We start from the raw sequence: 27054 nt of genomic DNA, 5'->3' as shown, positions 1-27054 counted from the left end.
CATGCTCAAGTATCTGTGCCCCAGTTACCTGTTCATAAGATGAAGGGGTGAGGGGTAGAAGCACTTTCCAGGGAATCTGTAACAATAAGAGCTGAAAAACAGACATTTTCGAGTATTTAGTAAGTGAAAGACATTGTGACCGAAGTACCTTTTCTTCAAAAGCTATTCAAAAAGGAGAACGCAGTATAGACACATAATCAGGATGTGTGTACGTGGCTGCGTGCCACCTATTATAAACTATTTCAATGTGACGTCCTTAGTGTTTCTGGTATTATTCTCTTCAGTTTAGCACTCCACTCTTTGGAGGAGGGGTATAGAATGTGGACTAGAAGGTAAAAAGCTACATATAAAATCACCCAACAGTTGTTCCAGGTAAAAAATAAGAATAAAAACAGTTCATACTAATAGTTTTAAGCTGAAAAAAAAAAAATATACTGTAATGTTGTCATTTTATTCTGTGATTTGTAACCGGCACATTTCTGTTCCCAGACTTGATGGTGAAGGTCATTCAAATTCTTTGTCAAATACTTACAAGCCTGTTTCCCTGCCTCTGAGCTCTCCAAATGTAAAGCTGAATCTGACTAGTCCAAAAAGAGGCCAGAAAAGAGAAGAAGGCTGGAAAGAAGTGGTTAGAAGGTAAAGACTTTAATTCTATGTTTAGAAACTGCCTGTGAGCTTTTTAGTTTGTAAATTATTCCCAAATATAAAATGTCCAGCAAGCTCGTTTAATTATTTTAATTGTAAAGTTGATTTATAAAACATCTACCCCCCTTACTCTGCGAAAACAGGTTGCAGTCCTAATTCATAGTAACTCTTTGCTAACTTAACATCAGTATGACATGAACATTTTATTTGGCACAAGGGTTTTCTTCACCTGTGACTTCAGTGGGGTAAAGGATGTGGGAATAATATAAGGGGGGGAGTGAGTAGGTGGCAGTGAAAAGCTCCCCCAGCAGATGAACTAAAAGCAGAATGGATGCCAGTAGAGGCGGATGATCTCTTCAAGGCTAAAATTCATAGTGCTTTGGGCTGTGACCTCGATCGCCGATTGCGTGGAAAATTTTGTAACCTCAGAGCGCAAGAGGTGAAATTAGATGCAGAGATTTTCTGTAAAGCAAACGTTCCCTTTGAAAATGTACTATTTTTTATTATGTGGCCATTCACACCTCAATATGTTTTCTGTAATCTTTATGATGTTGACTGCTTGTAACTAGAAATGATCATCTGGCTTTCCTTTTATTGTTCTCTTTATCAAAAAGGAACACAGCATGAACATACAAATGGCAGGTGCTTCGGCTTCACTTATGATGCCCTCCTGCTTTTGTGTTCTGCAATGCTAGTGGCCAAATATGCTCATTTTAGAGAATTTTAGGCTATGTGCAAAGAACATAGTTGTATGGAGCATTTATGCATTGAGATTAGTGAAAGCCACAGACTGCTCTTAATAAAGGTTAAAAAGGCATTTTAATCTTCAAGTGTTTGAACCCTTAAGCGAGTCGGTTCAGTCTCTGCCTTTTGTTGTGCTCCAAATGGGGTTCTCCACTGGGACGGGACCTTGCTAAATGTGTGGCCGCAGAGAGCCCACACTTGGTGAGTCTTGCAGGCATGAATCCATTCAACAGCCGGCTGACTTTTCCAGGGCTGCACACGCTCCCTGCCACTGCCCCTGGAACTGCTCCATCTGTCCTCCTGGGTCTCTCGAGTCATGTAGGCGCAACTCAACTGCTTGGTTGGGTATTGTCTGCTCTTCTGCTGGAGATGGTGGGGTTCTAGAGATGGCATCCAAAACCCCACCTTTCCTCACCCCTGAGGAATCAGGCCTTGTCTCCTAAAGACTGTGTGCATAAAGTGTTCTGCACTGGTGTTTGCTGTGCCCCGACTGATCAAAACATGTGTCCCGTCAAAGAGCTTTTGGTGATTTTAGATGTGTATGCAAAATGTCCAGGAGCTGCATGCCTTCCTCTCCTAAAAATCTCTCCTGGTCTCAACAAGAATTCTTCTCCCCTCTTTCCATGAGTAACCCCCTGGCTAGGAGGGATGTCTATCAAAGAAACGACCACTGAAAACATCCCTTCTGCCCTTGACAGGCAAGTAGGCAGAGTTTTGAAAGACCCTCCCTCTAGCAACAATCTGCAGCCAACACCAATCGAACAGTTTCAGCTGCAGAGAGGAGGGCGCTGCTGTTCTGGAGCAAAAAGGTACTGTTTTGGGCACTTCTCAAGGTAAAAACCATCAAGCTTGGCAGGTAGGGAGGGAAATGATAGTGGGTGATGGGTGTGTGGGGGCCTGGGCACTGGGATGGGCTTTCCTGGAGGAGGAAAGTCTCCATGGGTGGTGGCATGGGGTTCCTTGTGGGCTGAGATGGAAGCAAACCATGGTATGGTTAGGAGCCCTATGTGGGTGTATTTGGGAAGTTAGGTGATGATGAGAGCTCTGGTTTGAGGAGGGAGTGACCGGGATGTGCAGCTTGAGAGAGGAGCCTTGGAGGTGCAGAGGGGAAGAAAGCACAAAGCATCAAACAGCGTTGGGAGGAGAGCTGGGTGCATGCTCTGAGAACCTGCTTGCTGGGAATGGGGAGGGTTGTAGCATGCTCTCCTGGCAGAAAGAGGGGGGAACAATATACACCTTGGCAAGATGAGGTGGTGCTTTAGAGCATGTCCATGTAGATGTGTTTAAGATAAATTGGGTTTCCTTTAAATCCTGTTAAGTTAGAAACAATTTCCTAGGGATCAAGTTACTGCAAAGTTTGTGAGACTGGAATAGCTGGGTGAAGCTGGCAGCCTCTTCAGGGGGGTGCTGGTGATCTGTGTGTACAGTGTTCAGAGGTGTCTGTGTTGTGATCACAGCAGTTTCCGAAAGCCCTTTGAATCCCCTCTAATTGCTGAACTATTGCACATCACTGGCAAGCTTGAAAGCGATGTATGGGCTTGAGAGGTTCTGCTTGGACAGTCTGGGAACAGTGATGGCCCATCGAGACCTTGGCTGAGATCTGGCTGCAAGCGTGCCCCGTCATCAGAGACTTCCCTGCACTTGATCCACTGATACCATGTGAACTAGAAAAATCCTAAATTGACTTATTTCACTGATTACAGTGTTGTAGCTTGACAGTGGGCCTGCTGCTGCAAATCTGTGCTGCTTTCACAGTGGCTTCCTGCAGCTCCTTAAATCACAGAGCTGCTCAGTTTAACCATCTGCTGTTGTGTAGTGTCACACATAGACTGAGAACACGAGGCCTTGAGAGAGGTGGATGTGAGTGTTATTACCAAGCTGATCACTGGGAAAACATCAGAAAACCGCCTTCTCCTTACTATAAATGGTTGAAGTAGCTAAGCCCTTGGCTTTGATATTCAAAAGAACACTATTTATATAAATTTAGGTTGATAAGCTAAGGATATGTCTCACTTCAAAACCCAAAAGTGTTTCTGGAGCAGCATGAGGTACACATATCTGTGTTACAACAGTGGTGGAATGCATGCTACTGGAGAATCCTCATCGGGTACTGAGGATGATGAGTAATTTGAGTGGGGGAGTTCTATAGGGGCTCCAAAGGGTGAAGAAAATGTCAGCAGAAAACCACTTGCTGTCCCAAAATTTAAAAGTTCACCTGTCAGACAGCAAGCAATTTTTGTATGCCCGTAAAATCTGAATACATTTCACAGATTTCTAATCTTTGTGATATAGGTCAAAGAAATTATCTGTCCCAGCTTCTGTCGTATCTAGAATAATGGGAAGAGGTGGGTGCAACATCACAGCAATTCAAGATGTCACTGGTGCCCATATTGATGTTGATAAGCAAAAAGATAAGAATGGAGAGAGAATGATCACTATAAGGTACAGTATCTAGAAATGAAAGTCTTGAGTTAGTCCACAATGTCATTTTTTAAGAAGTTTGTTTGGATTTTAAGATGGAACATATTTAGCTTCTTGGTACTAGAATAACATGTTATATTACTGCTGTCAAGATACACTGAAGTTCTGTTTCTTCAAAGATAATCCTTAAGATACACAAAAGTCAATAAATAAATTCTTGACGTAAATAGACAGTAGACTTGCAGATTGGTATCGAATTTAGCCTATGGAATGTTGCACAAAGTGGGGTTTCCTTTTGCAAAAGATAAATATGTTTGTATTTAATCTAGGGGCGGTACAGAGTCAACACGATACGCAGTGCAACTCATTAATGCCCTCATTCAAGATCCTGCCAAGGAACTGGAAGACTTGATTCCTAAAACTCATATAAGAACACCTGCTTCGAGTAGCAAATCAATCCATGCAAACTTTTCATCTGGAGTCAGCACTGCGACTGCTTCAAACAAGAACTCCTTTCCTCTCGGAGCACCGCCCATAGTCACATCGCAGTCATCAACACTATCTACTTTTCAGCCTGCTAACAAATTGAACAAGAACGTCCCAGCAAATGTGCGCTCATCTTTTCCGGTGTCTCTTCCTCTAGCTTATTCTCACCCTCATTTTGCCTTGCTGGCTGCCCAAACTATGCAACAGATCCGGCACCCTCGCTTACCTATGGCCCAGTTTGGAGGAACTTTTTCACCTTCACCGAACACTTGGGGACCATTCCCGGTGAGACCAGTTAACCCTGGCAGCACAAACAGCTCTCCAAAGCATAATAGTTCAAGTCGTGTAGGTAGTCAGAATGGAAATATTTTACAGACGGAGTCTCCTGGATTAGCTACTTCTAGTTGTCCCATTACTGTCTCTTCTGTAGCTGCTTCCACCCAACCACTATGTGTAACCAGTAATCGGACTCCCTCTTCTGTCAGAAAGCAGTTGTTTGCCTGCGTTCCCAAGACAAGTGCTGCAGCAACAGCGATCTCAACTGTGACGAGCACCTGTAGCACTCTGCCTTCAACTTCCTCTGCCCCCCCAAACAACGGGCAAGTGCCCACAGCATTTCTGCCACCTAATGCTCCACAAACACAGCATTCTGCACCTAAAGCGGACTCTTTCTCGGCTGTCTCAGCACCCAAAGAGAAGGTGTCAACGCCGGACCAGCCCACTGCAAATGCGTGCACGCCATCTTCAGTTGCAAGTAGTTGCAGTATGTCAGCTAGCAGCAACTCAGGAGTCACTGAAACTCGCCCATCGAGCAGTCCTGCACCGCTAAATAATGTCCAAGATGAGATACTGCCAACCAGCGTGTCAGAGATCAATCCTTCTGTGTCAATGCCTTTTTCATCCAGCTCAGAACCTGCTTCTTTAAGCTTAGCATCACCCAGGTCAGTTGTTGCAGATAATCAGGACAACAGTAACTTACCTCAAGTAGCTGTACCAGCACCTCGAGTTACTCACAGGATGCAGTCCAGAGGTTCTTTCTATTCAGTGGTACCAAATGCAAACCTCCACCAAGATCCTCAGTCTATTTTTGTTACTAATCAAGTTCCTTTAACACCTTCTCAAGGTCCACCTGCTGCAGTGCAGCTTTCGTCAGCCATGAATGTTATGAACAGTTCTCAGATGCACATTAACCCAGCAAACAAATCATTGCCTCCTACTTTTGGGCCAGCAACGCTCTTCAATCACTTTAGTACTAGTCTTTTTGATAGCAACCAGGTGCCAGCTAACCAAGGATGGGGAGACTGTCCGCTATCCACCCGAGCAGCAGCTGACCCATCTTTCACTGTTCAGTCTACCTTTCTGAATAACTCTGTGCTAGGACACGTGGAAAATGTACATCCTGACAACTCTAAGGCTCCTGGTTTCAGGCCACCCTCCCAGCGGGTTTCGACTAGTCCTGTAGGTAAGTCATTCAGAGCATGCGCTGGACAGAATTCTTTCTCCAACCGTTACACTTCGATCATCTCAAACTGATTGACAAGTAGTTTGCAAAAGACAGTTAGAGAATACTAATGTAACAAGGATGGCTTGTTTCGTCCAAGTGCTTTTTAAAATGTTGATGATGATTTTTGTACTTTTTAGTTCCTCTAGGATGTTAGGTGTTTGGAACATTGCAGATGTTGCATTGCTTGTCCTCTGTAAGACACAGGAGTGCTTCCACCTCTTTGTAGAGTTCAGAGTAGCACTGATTTTAGCTTTTGGGTTGGAATGGAACATTGGGTTGGGTGATAACAAACCTGAAACAGTGGGGCCAGGACTCTACAGGTTCCAACTGCAGGAGTGACCGCAGGCAGTTGTCAGTGTTTCACCTGAGACTCCAGCTTCACTCAGTGAGGGTAAACTCTGTTCTTTTTGTTTCATGATATGGCTCTGGGATTTTAATAAGCTTATGTTGTGCTTTGGGAAATCGATGTGCTACTGCATGGTGTGTTTTATTAGGAAGTTACTGTCCTCCTGCTGTGAAGTATAGCAGCTCAAGCTTACCTGCACATATTTGAAATGGGTTAGGAACACACTCTGCACTCACACTCCCTGCCCTTGCTGTACTCTACCTAGAGGATTGTTATAATCTTAGTGTTCAGGCTATGTTGCGGGCAAGTGGCAGCACCCATATAGCTGGAAGGCACCCTCAAGGGATCTAGTCTGTGCCACCCTGTTCTCCCCTTCAATCTTGCCATAATGGCTTTATGGTGCCTTGAAGCTGCGTAGCTAGAGAGCCTTGCTTTGAAGGTGTCTCTAGTCATGCAGTTCATGTTAGATATTTGGAATAACCCTTCAGGACTTGAATACCGGACTGGGACAAGGCCAGTAGTTTGACTTTCAGACTAAAAGGAGAGGGGGGCATTCCCTTTCCTCTCAGTTCATTAACAGACATGCAGGACTTCTGAAAACCAGAACACATCTCCCTGACTAGCTTTAACCACAAAACTGGATGTTTGCTAGCACTGAAGTTTTCTTAATAGTTTCATTTGGGCCGTATAGCTCTGCAAAGCGAGCAAATACCTGGAGCTTTTTTGCCACATGCGGTCCCAGAGCAGTTAGCAGAACCAGATGCAAGGCTGTGGAAGGTAAAGTAACTGCACCTTGTTCATCATATAGGCTGCTAGTAAAAGAATTGCCAAACCCTCCTCAGCAGACTTCAGAAACATTTTATATGGCCTCAGCTTTTTCTCTGCAGTGCTCTAAGCTGGGAGTTGGCTAATGCTGGAATAACCCCTGCAGAAGGAAGCTTATGGCAGATGGGATCTGCTAATTTTTCTGATGATTGCATCTTGCATATACAAATATGGCTGGCTGGGACTTCGCATAGCAGCAAAAAATTGTACTGTCCCTTTATGCTAAGGTCATCTGTTTGTCTTTGGGAAAGAACTCTTGGTCCTTTTATATACCCTTAAATGACCGTAAGTATTGAAAAGGTAGTCTGAATCTGTTTCTTCCCTTAATTAGGAGGCTTAGGTGGGCACTCAAGGAGAGCTCATGTGGTTGACTTCAGGGAGAAAAGTGTGAAGTTCTTCTCAACTGACACACAAAAGTATTTGGACCAAATACATTTTTTTCTGAACAGGAATTTGATTAGGATATTGCGAAGTGAAGAAAAAGTGTAAGTAGGTAGATTGGCCACTAAAATTCTGCCTGACAGGAGGTGACTGATTACTCAGGTCTTTAGTTGATTCATTTAATGTCATTCTACTTAATACTCCTTTAAATCACTTTCATTTCAGAGTCTAAATTGTCTGTGGTACGGGAAGCAGAGGGGAGCCTGGGGAGAAGGGGTGAGCGGGGATGGTGGGCTGAGGGCCTCCCCATGCCTTCCCTTGGGGTGTAGGTGTGGTGCTGTGGTGTGTCCACTCGTCTCCTTCACCTGCTCTTCCCATGGGATCGGACCTTTCTGCTCAGCTCAGCCTCTGAGCTGGGTTGACCTGGGAACAACCATGGCTGTTTCCATCGTGTTCGGTGGCAGGTTTCATGAGATTTTGAGAAGTGGGGGGAGAGGGCCTGTTACTACTGGCTTGCGCTTTGGCCAACAACAGTGCAGTGAGCAAGGAGCAGGCTGGGCCTTGCCTGGCCATTCAGGGCACTTGTGTGCGATGGCGGAGCAGTAACGGCCGTCAGAGCAGGTGGATGCAGGTTCCCTAATCTCAGCCATGGCTCTATGCCTGACGGAGCAGAGGTTTGTCTTTTGTGCCTGTCTTGCACAGTTGGACTGTGGCAAATTTTTCCACAAGTCAGTGTCTCTTAGTGGTCACCTCTAAGCTGATTTGGTGGAGGTTTAGTGTAATTTAATTGTACAATAAACCAGCTTTTTCTTAACAAGTTGTCACCACAGGGTGGATGGAGTTTGGGTGCTCTGCTTTACCTGTTCATGTGTAAGCTCGTTCGCAGCGTGAATTTTCTCCGATTCGGTGGTTCCTTTGAGGCACAGATACATGTGCAGATCTCCTCACCAGCTGTGGGTCTGTTCTGGGAATGGCCTTTTGTCTCACGTCTTCAGATCTCTTGTCCTAGCAGCTTGCAGATTGAGGGCAGGCTCAACCCAACCATTTGGGAATGCTGTGGAGAAGACCAAAAGAAGTGTATCTGTTACTTTTTTCCCCTCTGTGTTTTAAGAACAGGTTTGAGACCTTGCTCATGTGGCATTAGAAGGTACCACAAACTTGAAATATGCCAGCGTAGGAAGCAGCGCATGAGTATGAAGTTGTATGAAATGACCGGCCTTCCTGTTTTACATGGAGTGACCAAGTGTTGTGGCTGTTTCTCTAAAGGTCGAGGTAGCTTGTGGAGTAACCAGTTTCTGCAGAAGTGCCTGGGAGCTTTGGTAGACTGCATTTTGAGTGGAGTTTGTGTGAGATTGATACACGCATCTGAAAAGCTCAGTTATGCTTTCAGAGCATGATGAAGAGTTTGAATTCATAGCCAACGTAACTGCAGAGTATGGTATTGCAAAAGGTTTTGGTATTGCAGAGCTTAATTTTGTTGCTAGGTACATGAATAGGAAGCTCATTAGTGATATTAGGATTCTGTAAGTCGTTCATAGAAGCCATTCTTAATATTGAGCAAAGGTGTTTTTCATCCACTTTTATGAAAGGCAGAATAATGGTAAAAGCTGTTCTTTACAACTTGAAAACCAATCACTCTGAATTTGTGCATCCATGGCTCATCATCTATGGCAACCTGTGAAAGTTACCCAGCAGTGCTGAGCGGTGTTGGCTGTACAGTCATTGCACTTTGAAAGCTGTGTACCTGTCCTACCAAGCCTCTAAAAGGCGCAGCTGAGCATCTCTCTTCTGTAGAAAAGCTCTTTTTGTCACAGTCTCTGCCTTGTTCTGTTTAGGAAACCAGCAGCCCCGTTACCCCTCCGTATGGGGCAGAGATTCGGGATCTTTGGTGGTTTGTCAGCCAGCTGGAGACTTGTTTGTGCTGTGTGATGGAATCGGTTACCACAGGGGCCTTTTGACTGCCCCTGAGCTGACTTTGTGGATGGAGGGTTAACAAGAGCGTCCCATCAGTAGCTTCATGGCAGATGCACAGGGAAGGCCCTCGGCTGGAGCTGCTACAATGTCTTTATGTCCGGGCTCTGTGCTGGAGACCACTCTGCAGCTCCTGACAAACGCAGATCAAGCAAACTGTGTTTGCAGGCAACCTGCACGGTCGTTAGCATCTACCCCTTAGCCGTGGAGTCTTGCACTTTGTGCTGTGACAAACCCTGAAAGTTTGTCCTCTCACACTCAGGTCCCCTCGTCTGAGCACCCTATGGTGGCGGTGATTTATTTCTCCTTATCTGTAATGGAAACTTATCTTTTTTTAACCTTTGGGTGAGCCTACTGAAAAAAATACCTGCATCAAATCCAGTGAGTCATTTCTGTCAGCATCAGGTTGGATCTGATACTTCTGGAAGCAGTAAATCAGGTTGGCTTGGTTGATAATATCGGGGGAAAAAGACCTGGCTTTCAGATCCAGATGGTGAAGGGTGCACCTCTAGTCTCTGAGTTATGGTGTTGCCTGTCACCACTGCGGTTTGCAGACTGCTGTGGGGTACATAGGTACAACCTTCAACCTTGCTCTGCAGCAATATAGGCTGGTCCTGGTTGTGGTCATTTGGAAACGTTTAAATGGTTTTGAAACTAGTCTTGTTTAATAGGCCCTTGAAACTAAACCCAAAACTCAGGTGAACCACGGCCATGCCCGTTTCTGCTTTCAGGTAGTAATGCGTGATAAGAGTTTCTACAACATTTTGGAAAAAGTACTTAAAAGCTTCGGCTTATTAAAAAACTGTAACTCCCCCTTGCTAATGATTTTTGTGGGACTTTGAACTTTCTCTCCTTCTCTCCCCTCCTCTCATGCAACCCTGTAGAAAGAAGACCCCTCAGCTGTCATGCTGTGCATCAGCCCTGTTTCTGTGGACACAGCATGATCTATATGTGAATGTACCTATAGGATGGCAAAAAAACCATACTGCAGAGAACTGCTTTCCTGGTGCTGGATTCCCCTGGGACTTTCACAGAGCCCTGTAGCCCTGTTTCACTTGTGTGGCTTTTTCGTAAGCAAAGATCCTTGCCACTCCAAGCTTTCCTCCTTTGCGCTCCCTGCTAAGATCATTTCCTTTCAGTGACCAAAGCGATGGCTGTTTTTGTTAAAAGTTCAGACCAAAACAGAGAGCATACAGCAATGCTTTCTGTCGGTTTCTAAGGGAGGAGAATCGTGCACCTGTAAAATGAACTTACTATGTGCAGATACCCCCAAAGGTGATGAGATGCTTGAATTATATTTGGAGCACTAGCTCTCTCTGGTGCTTTGAAGCAGGTTCCCAAAGAGAGTTATTTAATCAAATTTATGTTTATTTCAGGCTTACCCTCTCTAGATCCATCCAACAGCTCTACAACTTCTTCTTCAGGTCCTTTGACAGGCTTTTCAGCAAACATACAAGGAGCACGGGTTTACCTTCAAGGGCCAGCGCCTGTTGGGACTCCCAGCTTTAACAGACAGCATTTTTCACCACATCCTTGGACAAGCGCAACAAATTCATGTAGGAACTTCATGGGTCTGTCTTAGTTAACTATAAATTCATAGCTATTGTCTTTAGTAGATTTGTAATTGGAGGGGAAATTAGCCAGTGATACACAAAATGCTTTCCAATTGCTTTTAGCAGGTGTGAGGATGGCATGTGTTTTTTCCCATGTAAAATGCCACTAGTTCTGATAGGATTACTAAAGGCATATTTGGGCAAAAAAATCAGTCATCATAGGCTCTGAGCGGGCATGAAGCTGTGGGGGAGTTGAGGTGATTATACCAAATTAAAGATTCCCCTCTAAATAGCATGAGTGTAATATTAGGTGAAAATATCACATGTGCCATGGTTTGAAGTTATGCTTGCCTTTTTTTTTCTTTTCTTTCTTTTTAATTGGGATTCTGGGATTATTTCATGTTACTTAAAATGTTCCAAAATCTTTAAGCATCATCTGAAGTAACAGTGGGTTTTCCTCCTAATGGGAAGAACATGGAAGTAGCTTTATAGAAAATGTGGGTCTTTGATTCAGAATCTGAAGTGAAGAGGCTTTTCATGTCACTGCATGCAACTTCATTGCCACTCTGAGCTTAAGATCCAAAATGTTTAAATGAGTGCTCAAAGGAAGTTGGATTTCCCAAGAAGAGTCAGTGACACTTCTGAAGTTGGTGGGACTTACGCTCCTATGTTACACATGTGGCTTTGGGAAGCTGTCTAATTTCTCTTCTGCTGGAAGTGGTAGATACCAAAACCAGGCTGTTTCGATATTTATGGTATGATGGCTGATGCTTTCACCTCTTCCTGAAACTCTTCCATGTTTCTTATTCTTTCTTGTAATTAATTTAGATGTGCTGCTATGTCATGAGAATATCACTGGATTCTGGTGGCTGAAAGCATTTGTGTTATACTGTTGATTTTTAGAGTTAAAATAAATTCCAAGCAGAATTTCTGTGAAAGACTTGAAAAATACTTGCCACAAAAAGCATCTAAAACCCTTTTATCATTTGCTTTGAAGTAATCTTGGGGGGCATAGAGCGGGTAGCATTGATGCTTGCTAGCTTGCGTGCTTTGTGTGCAATTAAGCAAGAGAAATGTTCTTTCCAGCAGGTGAATCTCCTATTCCATCAGTCTCCTCAGGATCATCTTCGCCCCTTTCAGCTGCTTCTGCACCTTCTAACTTGGGCCAGCCAAAAACGGGTAGCGCCAATCAAGATCGCAAGGTCCCCCCTCCCATTGGGACAGAAAGGCTTGCTAGAATTCGGCAGGGAGGATCCGTCACTCCTACGCCCTTAGGAACCAACTTCACGGCTCCTGTTGGTCATAGCGGTATTTGGTCCTTTGGAGTTAACAGCGTGTCTGGTGAGTCTGTTGTACAGCCTGGGGTAGCCCAAATAAACTTGTAGGGCCTTCTGGAAATACTGTGTTTGAAAAGAAAGTTGAGGAGGAGAAATGAAGTTCCACAGAGAGTAATCAGCTTTCGTGTAGTATGTCCTAATGGGAAAACTGGTGTCAGTGGGGCAGTGTGCATCAATGAAAGTGCTGTGGTTTCGGCTCCTAATGTATGTGATTCTCACCCGACCTATATTGTCTGTCAGCATACACTTGTGAACTCTGACAACAGTTCAGAAATGTCATGTTAAGTCTGTTGAATGATACAGAATTTTTAAAATAAACAACTTTTATCTGTTAAGGGGATTAATTTCCAAGTCTGACGCTTAGCCTGAAAGCACAGCCACTTCTGTCCATGTTTCTAGCTTGCTTTCTGTTAACACTTTCAAATGTCAGTTGTGGTGCAGCTAATGTATCCAGAACCAAACAGTTGTGGATGCTGATTTTTTTTTGCATTGATCTCTTCTTGAATAGCATGGAGTGACTTCTGTTTCAGGCAGACCAATAACTCTGAAACAGCTGAAGTTTTACGTTCAGTCTCCTGCTAACTTGAGGTTCTTGTGAAAGGAGGAGCTGCAGTATTTGAGGTGTAAAGTGTTTCCATTGTTAACTTTAAAGACAAATATTTAATAGTCCTGTATTTGTTACATTTTTCAATGAAGCCCTCCGTGCTTCAGTTAGTGTCCCAGCATTGCCTTGTGTTTTCAGTAGAAGTCTGCATGTGCTTGGAGACACTGCTTGGAGGTTTGTAGGATCTTAGCTGTGCTGCTGTGGACACCTGAAATGTGCAGTTACTAGTAGTCCCCATTATCTCTGCGCTTGTCTGGAGGATCAAGATGCAGACGGACATGCAGACAGCACATACATGCAGACAGCATGTGCCTCACCAGTCCCTCTGTTTCCCTTTGTTTGCCTCTGTCCTAAGTGAAACTTTTTTCCATGTTCCTATGGTACATGAGAGCATGTGAGAGCTGGAGGGAATGAAAGTGTGTGTGCATGTAGCCAGCCTTAGATAGTGTTACCTGCCGCAGCTTCCCTGTGGCAGGCCTTGATGCTACAGATCAGACTTGGGGGTTTGCATTGTCTGTAATGGGTTATTAGCCTAAAAACTACCCTAAGATACCTCTCTGGCTGTGTGTTTTCAGGGAGCCTTGGGATGTTTGTAGGTGTGTACAGCTGCTGAATTCTACTCCAAAGTACATTGCATGAATTGTAATCAGCCGTTTTCAATCTCCTCCTTTCCAGAAGGCTTGTCGGGTTGGTCTCAGCCTGTCATGGGAAATCATCCGATGCATCAGCAGCTGTCAGACCCAGGCACATTTTCTCAGCATCAGCCAATGGAGAGGGATGATTCCGGAATAGTGGCTCCCTCGAATATTTTCCACCAACCTATGCCAAATAGTTTTGTGGATTTTTCTAAAGTAAGTTTCAGAGGGTTGGATTAGTCTATAAAATGACACAAGGACTTCCTTTGTTGTATTTCCCGTTCTGTTTAGTATATCTCTTCTACCGTTGCTTGCCACACATAGTCCCAAGCCTCCTTTCATCCCAGTACTGACTAGAAAAGGTGCCCAAGCCTGGTGGCACATGCAAACAAACCCAGAATTTGTAGACTCCAGATGCTCTCTTGCCAAGTAACTGGATGCCTCCCTTGCTTGCTAGTGTTCCCTTTCTCAGGGGCTTAGTCGCTCAGAAACATTTCATAAGGCTTGCTCAGCTCTTGAGGCTGATTAGTGGTTTGCTTAAGGCTTTGAGTACAAATCATGCCCATGAATGCTTCATGCCTGCCTTAAGGAAGCGGCAGGATGAGAGCACCGCTCGTGAGCCTGTGCCTTGTATGTTAATGCTGGAAAGCAGCTTGAGGCAGACGGATGCAGCTGAGCCATGGTCAGCTCAGCCGCTGCTGACATGCTCAGCAGCAGACCTGTTCACAGCATCTTTCAGAAGGAGCTACAGCATGTGCTCTTGGGATCTTCTAAATTGCAGAGCAGCAGTCATTCAGACATGGGAAAGAAATCTCATAGTTACTGAAAGCTGCTCTCTAACTTTCTCTGAACTGGAAGAACATTTATAGAATACCTTCAACTTGGAGACTTGTAGGCTCCAGCTGCATATGGGCTTTGCTGAAATGCAGCCCTGGCTGTAGTCCTGAGTGCACCAAGGTTAGAGAGCCTGGGAGGGAGTACTGAGATCAGTGTTCAGCTGCCGTGTCTGGCTGAAAGCGCTGTGCCACTGCTTGCTGGTGAGGTATAATTCCAGAAAAACGGGTAAACTGACTTGAAACTTAAGCACTGAAGAGTCACTGTATTCCATACTCTGCCTAGGTGTGTGGCGACACCCGTTTCCTCGCAGCGCTAAGATATTTGCCAGTAGGCAAACATTACATATGGATGTGAACTCCCTCTGTCATCTTGGCAAACACGGTACTACAGTGGCCCTTCCCGACCACGGCCTGCTTCACTGACAGCGCTTTCTCTTATTCCTGCAGGGCCTGCCCATTTCCATGTACGGCGGCACTCTAATACCCTCGCACCCCCAGCTGGCGGATGGCCCAGGAGGGCCCCTCTTTAACGGGCTCCATACTCCAGATCCCGCCTGGAATCCCATGATCAAAGTTGTCCAGAACTCAACAGAATGTACTGATGCTCAGCAGGTAGTGTGGCTACTTTTTTCCACCTTTGATCACCTGAGGCTTTTTATGGTGTTGTGCTTTGGTTTGGTTTTCTTCATTTTTGAATAGGTGCCATTTATTTTTTTCAGTGCTTTGATACCAGAATTGAGATTGCTTGCATGACTTTTCCCCTACAGTTAGCATGTGTTTATATAGTGCTATCCATACCAAACCTTTCAGGTAAAATAAGCAGCATTTCAAGACTGCTCAGCCAGGTAACAGACTTTGTTATAAGGGAGAGGGTTTGTATCTATACTCAGAATCTTGCAAGTTGTCAGTCAAACCTCTGCCAGAGCTGAAGAGGCCTTTGAACACAGTCTGCTTGTATTTTAGGGGGAAGCCTTAAGCTTGCCCTCTGGTGGCTCTGTTAAACACTCTGTTAAAGGAACCTTGATTTGTTTTCATAATAGACTTGTCTTTCTATTTCTTGCTGTAGATTTGGCCTGGCACCTGGGCACCTCACATTGGAAACATGCATCTCAAGTACGTCAACTGATTTAAGGGGGTCTATCCTTTTTTAGCCTTATTTTGGGAATCTTTATGATCTTGAAGAACCCTGGGGATTTTTTAAAACGTGCCTAACTAAGCAATTTTTTGTAGGCTGTACCAATGAAAACTCGATTACCCATTGTGTAAGAACAAATTGATTTACCTGCACAAACTGATTCAGTTCTCCAGTTAGTTTAGCCATTTTGAACTTAAGACAAAACTAGTGCTTTTGGCTAAACACTACTGAATGCTCTGTGTATGCAGCAGAGAACTAGCTGATTATATGATTTCAACCTTTTAAAATTGGGTGGTAAATACATGTATAATTGTTGTTTACATACTTAAAAGGAAAAGCTGAGTAAATTTCACGTCGTATAGTGGCTCTACTTTATGTAGCCTGTATTAATGTGAAATATTTACCTGAATATTCAATAAAAGGCGAACAGTATTTGTAGGTTGTGCGTGAGAATTTTGGAGGAGAATGTGTGTTGTCATCAATAGCTGCTGCTGTGCCCAGTGATGGATCCTCTCAGGTCACATAATCAGCACATGGATGCAGCGAGGGTTTGGGGGAGGCTGGTTGTCTGCAATACGAGGTCTGCTGAGTCCTTCCCCTGCTGGTGGTTAGCCTTGTGTGTGTGTGTGTGGAAACATTTATGCATTACTCTTCTTTCCTTTTGGATTAGTTCTGCTGCTCCTAGCGCTCTTTTTCCAGGTGAATTGCCTGAGAGATCAGGTTTTGTTCAGGGGCTGGAGATGAGGGCTGAGCTGACAGTGTGGCAACTGATGGCATCTTAATTTACCAAAAGTAAAAAGATAGCTCGTAGGTAGATGCAGGGTTTCTTCACCTGACACACTGGGACCAGCTGCCTAGAAGCAGCTCCTAGGAAAAGAGAAACCACTTCCCACGGAGAAAAATTCAGTTCAAAGCTTCTTGTAACCCTTTAAATCTGGTAAGAGCTCCTCAAGTCCTTTCCGTGAGGAAGGAAGGGATTTTTGCATACAGCTTAAGAAGAATGGTCATTCTCTAGCCAGGTGCAGAAGTTCTCCTCTTTCTGCACCTGGACTACGCCTGTTTCTGCTTTTGCTCAATGGCAGTGCAGTAACAACACTCAATATTTGGTCCGTTCCTCAAGCAGGTACCTACAGTGCACATAGTGTCCAATCTCATGGGCCACTCTCGGTGCTCTCGGAGGAGACAGAGACTTCTCCACCTTCCTGCACCTGCTCCAGACAAATCCTGGCGTGCAGCAACAGTTCCCCCAGGAAAAGAGGCACTGAAAACCCAAAGTGCACAAGCAATATCTGAGTAGCGAAGGCAAATAAACCTCAGAAATGCTACTGAATGATATATTCAGATATTTCTAATATTCGAGGAAGAAATGTAAAAAACATTGAACTGCTGCTGCACCCAGTAGTGCAAACACCAAAGGAGGCACACTTGTGCTAACAGTATTTGCATCAAAACCAAATGGTATTGTAGTGCAATAAGTGTTTGCTCCTGGGGTGAGTCGCAGGGGAGCCCCCGCCGTGCCCCACCCACCCGTGTGAGCTCTGCGGCCACAACAGGCACTGCCACCCATGCCCCATCCCAGGAGCCACCATCTCCCTGTCCCACACCTGCTGGGCACCATCTACTCCACCGTGCCAGGGGGTAAGACCCAGCATGGGGATGGGGTTGTCCCTAACAGTGGCCTCAGCTGCCTCATCCCTGCCTCATGTAGGCAGCTCCTTCCCGAGCCACTCTCTTCCTGGGCTCTCCACCCCTGCAGCTCGGTGTTGGGGCACAGGCGACTGCTCTGGGCATCAGATCCAGGCAGGTCCATGGGGTGGTGGCTTCCCTGGCAGCCCAGGGCTGGATTGGAAAAGGCAACCCCAAATCTTTGTAGGACAGTAGTGCCCTGTGGTTTGGGTGGGAGCAGGCAGAGGTGGTGCCTGCTGTGGCAGTGGCGCTGGGGTGGTGGACATGGCACTGGGCCCTCGGGGATAGGTCATGCCCAGGCACAGCTGGCTGGGGGAGGTGCAGGGGGCTCGTGCAAGACATTTGCTCCCACTCGAGGTCACCAGCCCTGCAGGAAGGTACTGGGGGGCACAGCTTCCTCCAGGAGTACCCTCCCCCTGAAAGCTCATGGTTCAGCTGTCAAGCAGATCCTTTGCTGTCTGTTGCCGGGGCAGCATGTGCCCTGTCCTTCAGCTGGGCATATTTTGCTTCAGCCGCAGGTGCCCACCCTTTGGGTGCTGGCTCCATTGTGTGCCTCCGATAAGCTTATCTGGGGCTGGGGAGCCAGGTCTGGGGCAGGCATGAGTTGCATAAGGTGTTTGTGGTGCCTTGAAGGGGTGTCTGCGCTGGGCTGCAAGGACAGCAGGCCAGGGGGGCACTGCCTGGGGCTGTGCACCCAGCAGGCTGGCACACTGCAGGACCTGTCCTGTTGAACCCACCGCCTTATCCTGGCACGGGGCACAGCTGGTGGCTCGCCAGCTGAGCCGATGGGGATGGGTGCTCAGGTACAGCTGCCTGTGGTGCTGGGGAGGACACCCAGCCTCTGCTGCTCTGATGGCTGCAGGGAGCCGCCTCGGGCAGGCTGTGCTGGGGACCTGCCTGCTGCCTGGCCCAGTGCCGCGGGGCTGGCCCTGCGTTTCCAGCAGCACAGGGTAGCTGCAGTGGCAGCTGCCATAGGGCACTCGCATCGGGGCTGGACCCCCTGTGCTGTGCCCTGGCAGAGCTTCAGGAGCCTAAGGGGAAGAACACTGTGGGGAAGAGCTGCTGGGCAGGACAAGTGTCACAGTCTGCCATGTGGGAAGTGGCTCCAGAGGCAGCTGTGTCCGCAAGCTGTGGCCAAGTGCTGGGTTGCACCTCCTGCTCCAGGCTCAGGCCGTGGTGCTCAGAGACAGGAGTGGCCAGGGGCTGGCAGTGCCTGACACCCCCTGCTTTTGGCAGGTACCCGCATCATCTACGACCGCAAGTTCCTGCTGGAGTGCAAGAATTCACCCGTGGCCAGGACCCTTCCCTGCTGCCTGCCCCAGATCCCCGGTGTCATATCCCCGGCCCAGTCCAGCCTCGTCAAGCTGGAGGAGCTCAAGGAGCGGAATGAGAGCGAAGAAGCCATGCCAGGTGAGCAGCCCAGCCACACAGCCCCTGCCTACCTGCTGCCTGGGGCTCCCACCTGGCAGCGAGGGCAAGGGGAGATCCCAGCTCAGCCCTGGTTCCAGCTTCTCCCCATTTTGCCTGCATGTTTCTCCCAAGGCAGCCCCATCCTAATCCTGGCCCTGTATCTCTCTGTATCCTTGCAGATCAAGACTAGTTTGAGATGGACATCTGGGTTTCCAGCTCCCAGTCTCCAGGCCATGGCTGGGCCTGTTCCTGGGCCTCGTGGAGGTGCTGGCACCGTGACCAGCTGGCTGCAGCCCTCTCTGACGCTGGGGATGGACATGTGACACCTCAGGCTCTAGCACAACTGGCTGGTGCAATTGCCTAGGAGCTCATGCTTGATCAATAAACACCATGAAACCCCTGTGCTGATGTTGTGTGTCTCTATGTTGGGGCTTACATGGGTCCTCAGCACCCTGGGGAGGGAAGCAGCACTTGGAGCCCTTTGAGGGTGCAGAGGATCTTCCTCCTGCACTGAGACCCTGCACACAGGGGGTGGTGAACACAGGGCTTCTGCTGTCAGGCTTGGGTTGCCACATGCCCCCAGCTGTGGTGGGGCAGCTGGTGACACCTTCCTGCAAGTGTGAGAAGGAGCAGCACAGCACAGTCTGCTTGCTCTCCAGGGTCAACACAACACCTGGGTGTACCTGACCTGGTGGACATCACTGGCACAAGGATGTTTCTCCCTGAGGCCACCCAGGTTTCTTGGGTCCCTAACTTGGGTGTGAGCTGTGCCAGGATGGGCAGGAGCCCAGAAGGGAGCAGAGGCTGTAGCTGCAGCACAAACCCTGGCCATGCCAGGCTGCTCTGGGCTGGCAGCAGGTCACCCTCCACAGCCAGCCTAGGACCTGCAGGCCACCTCCAGCAGAAAAGCTGGGCCATGTGCCTGCTGCCAAAGGCCAGCCCAGGGAGGCCAGGCTCTGTCACCCAGGGCAGCAGGGAAACACACTGCTCTCCCTTGACCTGGGTCACGCTGGAGTGATTCCTGCCCTGCATGTCTTGTGAGCTGGGAACACCCTGCCAGGGCGGGAGCCGCTTGGCCAAGCCTGAAGCTGCTGTGGCCTTGCCTGGCAGTCCTGGCTCCTGCTGCTCACAGGAGAGAACTGGGACCCATCCAGTGCCAGAACCCCAGGGCAGGCTGTGGCCAGGAGCAGAATCGTGCTGTTTATTAAACATAGTGAATTGCCACTAAAATGTCACAATTATTAAAATCATCTTTTCCTGGGTGAGGACTGGGAGGCTGAGGTGCCCAGATCCCCTCAGGCAGGGGGCCCTTTCCCTGCTGGTGGCCCTGCTCACAGTCCACAGCCCCGTTCCTGGCCTTGGGGTTCCTCCTGGCCAGGCCCAGCCTCAGCGCTGCCATCCATCACCACAGCCGGTTCCAGAGCGGGCAGGCTCCTCGTCTCAGCGATCAGGCGTTTGACACCCACCAGCCACTGGCTCACTTCGTTGACGTGGTCCACCATGAGTGACCGGTGGATCTCATCAGCTGCGTCCCAGTGCTGCTGCTGGAGCTCTGCCGGGAAGAGGAAACCTGTCAGTGTGGGGGGATCATCCTGCAGATGCCCCCTACCCGGTGGCCTGGTGTAGGCCTGGATCCATCCCCCTTGCCCCTCACCTTGCACCAAGAGGCTCATCCTCTTTCTCACCGGGGCTGACAGCTTCCCCTGAGCCCAGGCATCCTCCAGCACTGTCAGCCGCCGCCCAATGTCATCGCACACTTGCTTCTGGAAACAGAGATGAGCTGGAAGAGGCATCTGCCCTCTGCCAGCTCTGAGGAGCCCCCAGGGAAGCTGTGGCTCCTCTCATCCCACATGCATCCTGGGAACAGGCAGCTTCTGCCTGGCTCTCCTGGCTGCTGTCCCTCCGGTGCCCCTGGGGCACAAGGCAGAGGTGGAGGAAGGGACCGTGGCCTCACCTGCACTGTGGGGCGGCAGGCAGCGAGGGCCTCCCTCAGCGGGGCGAGGACTGTGGTGGCGGGCAGAGCACTCTCCTGCGGGCCACTCTCCTCCGGGCACGACACGGGGCTCGGCCTCCCGCCATCTGCGCGCAGGGCTGGGCTGATGGGTCCCAGGGGGGGTGGTCCCAGTGCTCGGGGGGGTGGTGCAGTGGGGGCAGCCGGGGTGCTGGTCAGGTCTGGACGAGCACCTGCAGGGAAGAGGCATCAGCACAGAGCCCCATCAGCCCAGACACAGCAACACCAGCCAGGCGTGGGGAACCACACACTTGTCACCCCCATCAAAGAAGCCCAGCAGAAGTGGGGGGCCTCAGGCCGCAGGGCCCCCAGCCTGTGCTGCCACTCTGCCTGCACAGGGGTGGCACTGCCTGGCTTTGGCACCCCAGGGCTGGCAGCAAGGGCAGGTGCCACCTGCTCTGCTCCCCCACCACCACTGCGATGGAGCAGGGGGAGCCAGACCAAATGCCCCGGCTGGGCTGCAGTTCCCACCGAACCCAGGTGGGAGGAGGGGCCTGAAGGAGAGGAGAGGGAGAGGGAGAGGGAGAAGGGAGAAGGGAGAGGGTGACTGCACTGGGGCTCGGCTCCCCGGAGCAGCACCCAGCTGGGCAGGGGTGCAGCGGGGTGGGCCGGGGGCTTTGCCATTGCTGACCTGGGGGAGCCTCCTCGGGTGGAAGAGGGGCCCGGCGGGTGAGCAGGTTTCGCCTGGGACCCCCGGCCTGCGCCTGCAGCCCGTAGGAGAACTGGGGGGGGTCGTTCCAGCCACGCTCCTGGTTCCCTGTAGCAGCAAAGAGCACAATGAGACCTTGGGGGGGACCATGGGGACCCTCCCAGAATCAGGATCCCGGGCTCCTGTGCCAGGGCGCGGTTCCCGCTGCCCAGACACCATCTCCGCGGGGCTCCCACACCAGACGTGCCCCGCACCAGGACACAGATAGGACACCCCCTGCCCCGCCAAGGCTTCCCCCACCGGGACATGGCACCTCGGGGTTGCCCCCGCACTGGGACAGCGCTGCCCTTCCCAGACACGGCTCCACGGGCCCCCACACCCGCCACAGTCCCTCGGGACAACCCCCGCCCGGGATACGGCTGCCTCGGGGCTCCGCACACGGGGACCTGGCAACCCCTTCCATAGACACACACCGCCCCCACACACCCCGGCCTCGTCCTCCCGGGATCCCCACACCGGCCCGGCCCCGCTGAGCCCCGCACCGCCCGCTCCCCCCGCTGCCCCGGCCGCCCCTTCCCGCCGCACCGGAAATCCACCCGCGCCCCCTCACCCGGCTTCACGTAGGACTCCGCCATCCCGCCACGTCACGCCTGGCCCCGCCCCTTCCGCCCGACGGGGCGGGGCAAGGCGGACCCTGAGGGGGCGGGGCTTCCCGTGTCCCCGCCCCGCCAGGGAGCCGGGGGTCGGGACCGGGGCCGGGGATGGAGCGCCCGGCCGCAGCCCCGGCCCCCGCCCCGGCCCGCTATGGGGAGTGGAGCAGGGCTCGCCGGAGGCGGAACGCCTCCAGGAAGGAGAAGAGGCCCCGCTTGCGGGCACTGGGCCCCGCCGCCCCTCCGCTGCCCCCGCTCGCCTTGGCCGCCCCGCCCGCAGCGTCCCCCGAGGCCGCCGGGCCGGGCTTCACCCGAGCCCCCGGTGCCGCGGCCACCAGGCACTTCTGGTACTGCACCTGCAGGGACACGAGACACGCAGCGTGGCCGTGGGGTGGGGGAACAGCGTGGCATCCCCGGGGGGGTCACACGCACCGCGGCGTGGCCATAGAGTGCAGTGCGATGTGGTATCGCCATGAGGCACAGCGCAATGTGGCATTGCGATGGTGTGCAGCGCAATGTGGCATCGCCATGGGGTGCAGTGCGTTTGGGGCATTGCCATGGGGTGCAGCGCAATGTGGCATCGCCATGGGGTGCAGTGCGTTTGGGGCATTGCCATGGGGTGCAGCGCAATGTGGCATCACTGTGGGGCTGGACACAACCCACAAGCCACGGCTGTGGGGTTAACTCCCTCCTGTCCCTGCTGCCCTCCCCAGGTTCGGGTGTCCCAAAAGCTGTCCCCAGCTTTATCCTCTCCCATCCCCATGCCTTGCCTTCCCCTCTGGGCATCCCCAGAGGGCTGGGAAGCAGGGGGTGTTGGGAGGTGCCCCACTTCTGCTCACCATGCAGGCTGCCTGCACCGCCTCCGAGATGGTGCCGGCGTCGGGCTCACACCAGAAGGCCGCGCACTGGAAGCGTCGCCCCGTGTCCACAATGAGCGCAAAGGTGTGGGCATCCCGGCCCACCCCCAGGAAGGTCACGTACCGCACCTGGCACTCCCAGATGTGCGCTGCCTCCTCGTCCTCCTGCGGGGACCCCGTGGACCCATCCACCCCAGCCACGCCGCAGGCAGCCCCGCCACCCCCAGCAGGTCCCCTCTGCCAGAAGGCCAGGCACCCCCTGGGGGTTGCCTGTCCCCCCGCTGTGGCAGCAGGGTGCCTGCTTCGGCCAGAGCCCCCGGCCCCCTCCCCACCTGCGCAGGGTGCACCCTCATGGCCGTGTCAGATACGTGGATGAGGGAGGGCGTCCAGCGCTCCCGCTTGGGGCCCCTTATCAGCTTCTCAATGGCCTCGTTCAGCACATCCATGCCTGGGGAGCAGGAGACCCCACCCCGTTGGCCCTTGCTCCAGCTGCAGGTGTGGGGCAGGCAGGGTACCACCCCACAGGCAGGGACTGCCCGCTGCTGGGTCGCAACTGCTCAGCCACCTCACGGTGGGGGGGTCCTTGAGTGTCCCCCAGCCACAGCGGAGCTGGCAGCACTTACCCATGGCCCTGGGCACAGGCAGGCTGCCGATGTACAGCGCCTCATAGGTCTGCATTGACTGCCTCACCGCTTCCAGGATATCCACTGCCGGGACAGGAGAGGTGGGGGAGACCCCCCATGTTGTTCCCCCATCCCCAAGGACCCCTGGGACATGCTGGGCAGGCCAAGGGGCTCTGGCTGCTGAGCCAGAGGGCCAGCTCTGGGCAGGGGGAGCAGCCAGCACTGTGGGAACAGTACCTTGCAGTGGCAGGTCCCCGTCGGAGATGGGCTCCAGTGTGGCACTGCAGGGCAGCCTGCTGCTCACTATGGCTCGCTCAGCCACGATCTGCAAGAAATGGGGGGCCCAGTGCCTCCACTCACCCTCAAGACCTCTGGGCCGTACCCACACCTGCTGGGGACCCTGCATCCCACCTTGGAGCACATCTCATGCAGGGCCTTAGCGATGCCCTTGGCAGGCACATTGCAGTGGAAGACATGACACTTGAGGACACAGGTGTCCTTGTCACTGGCCACAAAAGCAAAGTCTCTGCAAGGCCATGAATAAGCTGGTGAGACCCTGGCAGAGGCAGTCTCCTCGCTCCCTGTGCTTCCCCCAGCCCAATGTCCCCTTACCTGTCCCTGCAGCCACGGCAGCAGTCAAGGAGGGAGGAGAGGACACAGGTCACTGCTGGGGTGCTTCCCCCCCAGAGCGGGCAGAGCCACCTCCCAGCCCCCAGCTCTGCCGCAGCCCCTGGCACCTGCCATTGTTGCAGCCAACACCCCAGACACGGATGTTGAGGATGGGCTGGTGGTGGATGAGGCTGCGGTCCAGAGGGTCCACCAGGCTCATGGTGTCCTTCTTCAGGATCATCAGCAGGTCCTGGCCCTGCAGAGGGTCAGTGACTCCCTCAGCCTGGCAGGTGGCCAAGGCATCCCCAGTACCCAGTTCACACCTAGGGACACCCTTCATTCCCCAGCCTATTCTTCCCACAGCACCAAGCACGGGCACTGCCCCATCCTCCCCCACAGCCGTCCCCAGCTACCATTGCCATGTGTGGGGACAGGCATACACTAAGGAAGCCCTGGCACCATCCCCTGTCAGACCCTACATTTGGGAGCACGGCATGGATGCCCTATGTGGAGAGAGTTCACTCTACCACTGGCGCTGGTCCCTGCCCCCCCTGGCACAGTGCCCATTGGTGGGGACAGTCACCCCAGCAGTGGTGGCCCTGGGGTGGCACCCTGCCTCACAGCACTGTCCCAGGCGCTCACCTCGCCTCGGTTCTCCGCAGAGCCTTGGCCCTTGCTATTGGAGAGCTGCTGGATGCAGTTGTTGACAGCAATGCTGCTCTTGCCAGGTGCCAGGTCCTCCTCAGGAATCTCCACCCAGCCCAGCGAGCGCACAGCAAAGCACTGAGCAGAGACATATGGGGCTTCAGTGCCCAGCCAACACAGCCACCGCTGCCCCGTGCCCGTTGCCATGCCCGCGTGGTCCCCCAATGCTTGCTCCCATCTCTGTCTTCTTCCTCTGGCAGCTCCAGCCCACAATTCTGCAGTGAAGCCTGAGTGTGGTACCTTGGAGCCCGGCTCTGTGCTGTGCTGGAAGTCATCTCTGTGCCACGGCAGCGAAGTCCTACAGAGGGACAGGGTGGTGAGAGGATAGCTCCCGCTCAGCAGGACAGACCCAAGGCACTCAGGAACCACCAGGGTACCCTGGTGCCGCAGACCACCATGCCACCAGCTGGGTCGAATCCCCTGGGGCTGCCCAGCATGGTCCTTCTGGCTCCAACGTATGGAGCTGCTCTGTTGGAGGGCACTGGAACCCAACACCCAGCAGTGGTCACAAGTCAATAGTACCCCGCAAGCTGGCAGAGCGTGTGGGCAGACCTACCTCCGGGACAGCGAAGCCATGGGGCTGGGAATGGGCCTGTCCTTTGCTGAATGCTTCGCCACGGGTGGCTGGCTGTCCTGGGAGAAAAGAGGAAGGAGGTGAGCGCAGCAAGAGGGGCTGTCAGGAGGCACCAGGTAGGAGCTCTCCCTTCCAGGACAGCAGCACCTCATCTTGTAGGCATCCCATGCAGCCAATATGGGCTCTGTTGAAGCCTTTCAGGGGACTTAAACCTGGCCAAGAATAGGCTGAGCAGGGCTTTGGAATGACAGAGACAGTCCTGCTCCCAGGGGAGGCTGGGCCAGCGGTGCCCAGAGGACACTGCCAGCGAGTGGGATCCACCACCAGCCCTCTCCCCCCACCCACACCCCCTACCATTCCCTGGAGTGTCTCCTCTCCATCTGCCTCCGGGCGCCCTCCTGGGCTGGTGGTGGATGCAGGGTGCTGCCACTGTGTCGTGCCGGTCGGCACATGCCAGTAGTAGGTGCCCAGAGAGTCGCGGATTTTCCTCCAGCCTGGGGGGAGGTCGGGGTCCGTCTCCAGGCTCTGGTCACTCCAGAGGTTGTCTGTGCAGAGGGAGACTGTGAGGCAAGGTGGGGAGGAGGTCCACCAGCCGCAGGGTACCCTGAGAAGTGAACAGCTTCACCCAGCAGTCACAGGCCCTGCAGCAGCCTCTGAGTGCGTGGCTGGGCACAGGGCCCATGAGAGGAGTTCTGGCGTGACGCCAGAGGGGCTGCAGTAGCGGTGGACCTGGGGCGCGTGATCAGCGCAGGCAGCGGCCTCATTGGTGCCCAGAGTGATGGGGTGATCCCAGCAGGGGCACAGAGGGTGCAGCAGCCTGAGCCTGGCAGGGATGGCACCCTGCAGGGGCACCCAGCCTGGGGCTGCCAGCACAGAGCTCCCCTGCCAGCATGCAGCCCCCAGCCCTCTGCTGACACCCCAGGAGGCTTTGCTGGGGAAAGTGCTTGGGGAGAGACCCCTGAGGTCTGGGAGGAGGAAAGCACGCTTAGAGGGGGGGTTGCAGCCAGAAGGGGTAGATCAACCTCCTCCTCCCTGCACCCCCCGCCCTGGAGAAGTCTCGGCGATGAGCCCGCGGTGCTCCGATCCTGGGCACACACCCCAAAACCCGCAGGCACCGGCGCACCCTCCTGGGTGCTCACCCGCTGTGCTGCCGGGGGGCCGGTGCTGTGCGTGGCTCCACCCCCGTGTCCCCCAGACCCCGACCCGGGGAGGGTGGGGTTGTGGGGTTTGGGGAGGCCGGGAGTGCCCCCCGCGACCTTGGGAGGGGCGGGGAGGCGGCGCGGACCGGACCGGGCCGGGCCTGCCGGGCGCGCTCCGCACAGGCCGCGCTCAGCACCGCGGACAGCGCCCGGTGCGCCCGCCGCCCCCGCACCGGATCGGATCGGATCGGACCCCGGCGCGCCCCGGCCCCGCACCCTGGCCCCGACCCCGCTGACCGTCGCAGTTGACGAGGACGATGGCCAGCATGTAGTCCTTGCCCAGCATGGTCCCTGCGCCGCCCCGGCGCGGCCCCCCCAGCCGCCGCTTCCCCAGGCCCGGACCCAGCGGCGGCTGCGGCGGAGGGGCGGGGCGGCGGGTGGGGCGGGAGGAGCGGGGCGGGGCGGGGGAGGTCCCGGCGCTGAGCGGGAGGTGGCGGGGTGTCCGGGGGTTATCGGGGTGCAGAGGGGCGGTCACGTCCTTCGGGTGTTTCAGTGAGGAAACTGGGGCACTTGAGCGTGGAAGCGGCGTTCGGCGGTGGGAAAGGAGGATTCTGAGTGCAGGAGCGGGTCCAGATCAGCCCTTTGTGCCCATCAGTTCTTCCCGTTTATTCCCCTTGCCTTCCAAGTGCTCTTAGGTCACAGAATCCCAGAATGTCAG

General features: G+C 52.5%; 3 protein-coding genes across 12 annotated transcripts in view; 1 reads left to right on the top strand and 2 right to left on the bottom strand.

Annotated features, from left to right (window-relative positions):
- Nucleotides 1-18919, top strand: part of ANKHD1 (ankyrin repeat and KH domain containing 1) — a 115445-nt gene extending 96526 nt beyond the window's left edge. For 2 of the 10 annotated variants that reach the window (XM_071814831.1, XM_071814840.1), the window contains 10 exons: nucleotides 490-636; nucleotides 2088-2198; nucleotides 3682-3831; nucleotides 4140-5758; nucleotides 10700-10894; nucleotides 11963-12217; nucleotides 13493-13668; nucleotides 14736-14900; nucleotides 18346-18519; nucleotides 18699-18919. In XM_071814831.1, coding sequence (XP_071670932.1) covers nucleotides 490-636; nucleotides 2088-2198; nucleotides 3682-3831; nucleotides 4140-5758; nucleotides 10700-10894; nucleotides 11963-12217; nucleotides 13493-13668; nucleotides 14736-14900; nucleotides 18346-18519; nucleotides 18699-18842 — 3136 coding nt within the window. In that variant the 3' untranslated portion in view covers nucleotides 18843-18919. Of the gene's footprint in view, nucleotides 1-489; nucleotides 637-2087; nucleotides 2199-3681; nucleotides 3832-4139; nucleotides 5759-10699; nucleotides 10895-11962; nucleotides 12218-13492; nucleotides 13669-14735; nucleotides 14901-15354; nucleotides 15856-18345; nucleotides 18520-18698 lie in introns of those variants that run through there. The other 8 variants (XM_071814836.1, XM_071814835.1, XM_071814834.1 and 5 more) reach the window with 8 other exon arrangements.
- A 781-nt stretch (nucleotides 18920-19700) lies between these two features.
- Nucleotides 19701-21927, bottom strand: SRA1 (steroid receptor RNA activator 1). Its single transcript, XM_065849392.2, has 5 exons — nucleotides 21790-21927; nucleotides 21162-21287; nucleotides 20474-20703; nucleotides 20174-20282; nucleotides 19701-20071 (listed from the first exon to the last, which is right to left on the bottom strand). Exons 1-5 carry the CDS (start codon nucleotides 21812-21814, stop codon nucleotides 19851-19853), a joined length of 711 nt encoding a protein of 236 aa, XP_065705464.1. The 5' UTR covers nucleotides 21815-21927; the 3' UTR covers nucleotides 19701-19850.
- Nucleotides 21928-21977: 50 nt separating this feature from the next.
- APBB3 (amyloid beta precursor protein binding family B member 3) lies at nucleotides 21978-26766 on the bottom strand. Its single transcript, XM_065849393.2, has 13 exons — nucleotides 26634-26766; nucleotides 25552-25742; nucleotides 25180-25256; nucleotides 24864-24921; nucleotides 24561-24701; nucleotides 24047-24174; nucleotides 23922-23927; nucleotides 23721-23835; nucleotides 23547-23634; nucleotides 23310-23393; nucleotides 23019-23134; nucleotides 22669-22851; nucleotides 21978-22185 (listed from the first exon to the last, which is right to left on the bottom strand). The coding sequence occupies exons 1-13, from the start codon at nucleotides 26680-26682 to the stop codon at nucleotides 21982-21984; spliced, it is 1440 nt and encodes a 479-aa protein (XP_065705465.1). The 5' UTR covers nucleotides 26683-26766; the 3' UTR covers nucleotides 21978-21981.
- Nucleotides 26767-27054: the final 288 nt, after the last annotated feature.

The sequence above is a fragment of the Patagioenas fasciata genome, chromosome 14, assembly GCF_037038585.1.
Source record: "Patagioenas fasciata isolate bPatFas1 chromosome 14, bPatFas1.hap1, whole genome shotgun sequence".
Classification (NCBI taxonomy): domain Eukaryota; kingdom Metazoa; phylum Chordata; class Aves; order Columbiformes; family Columbidae; genus Patagioenas; species Patagioenas fasciata.
The sequence above is the reverse complement of the archived record's forward strand: the minus strand, read 5'-3'. Positions and strand labels throughout refer to the sequence as shown.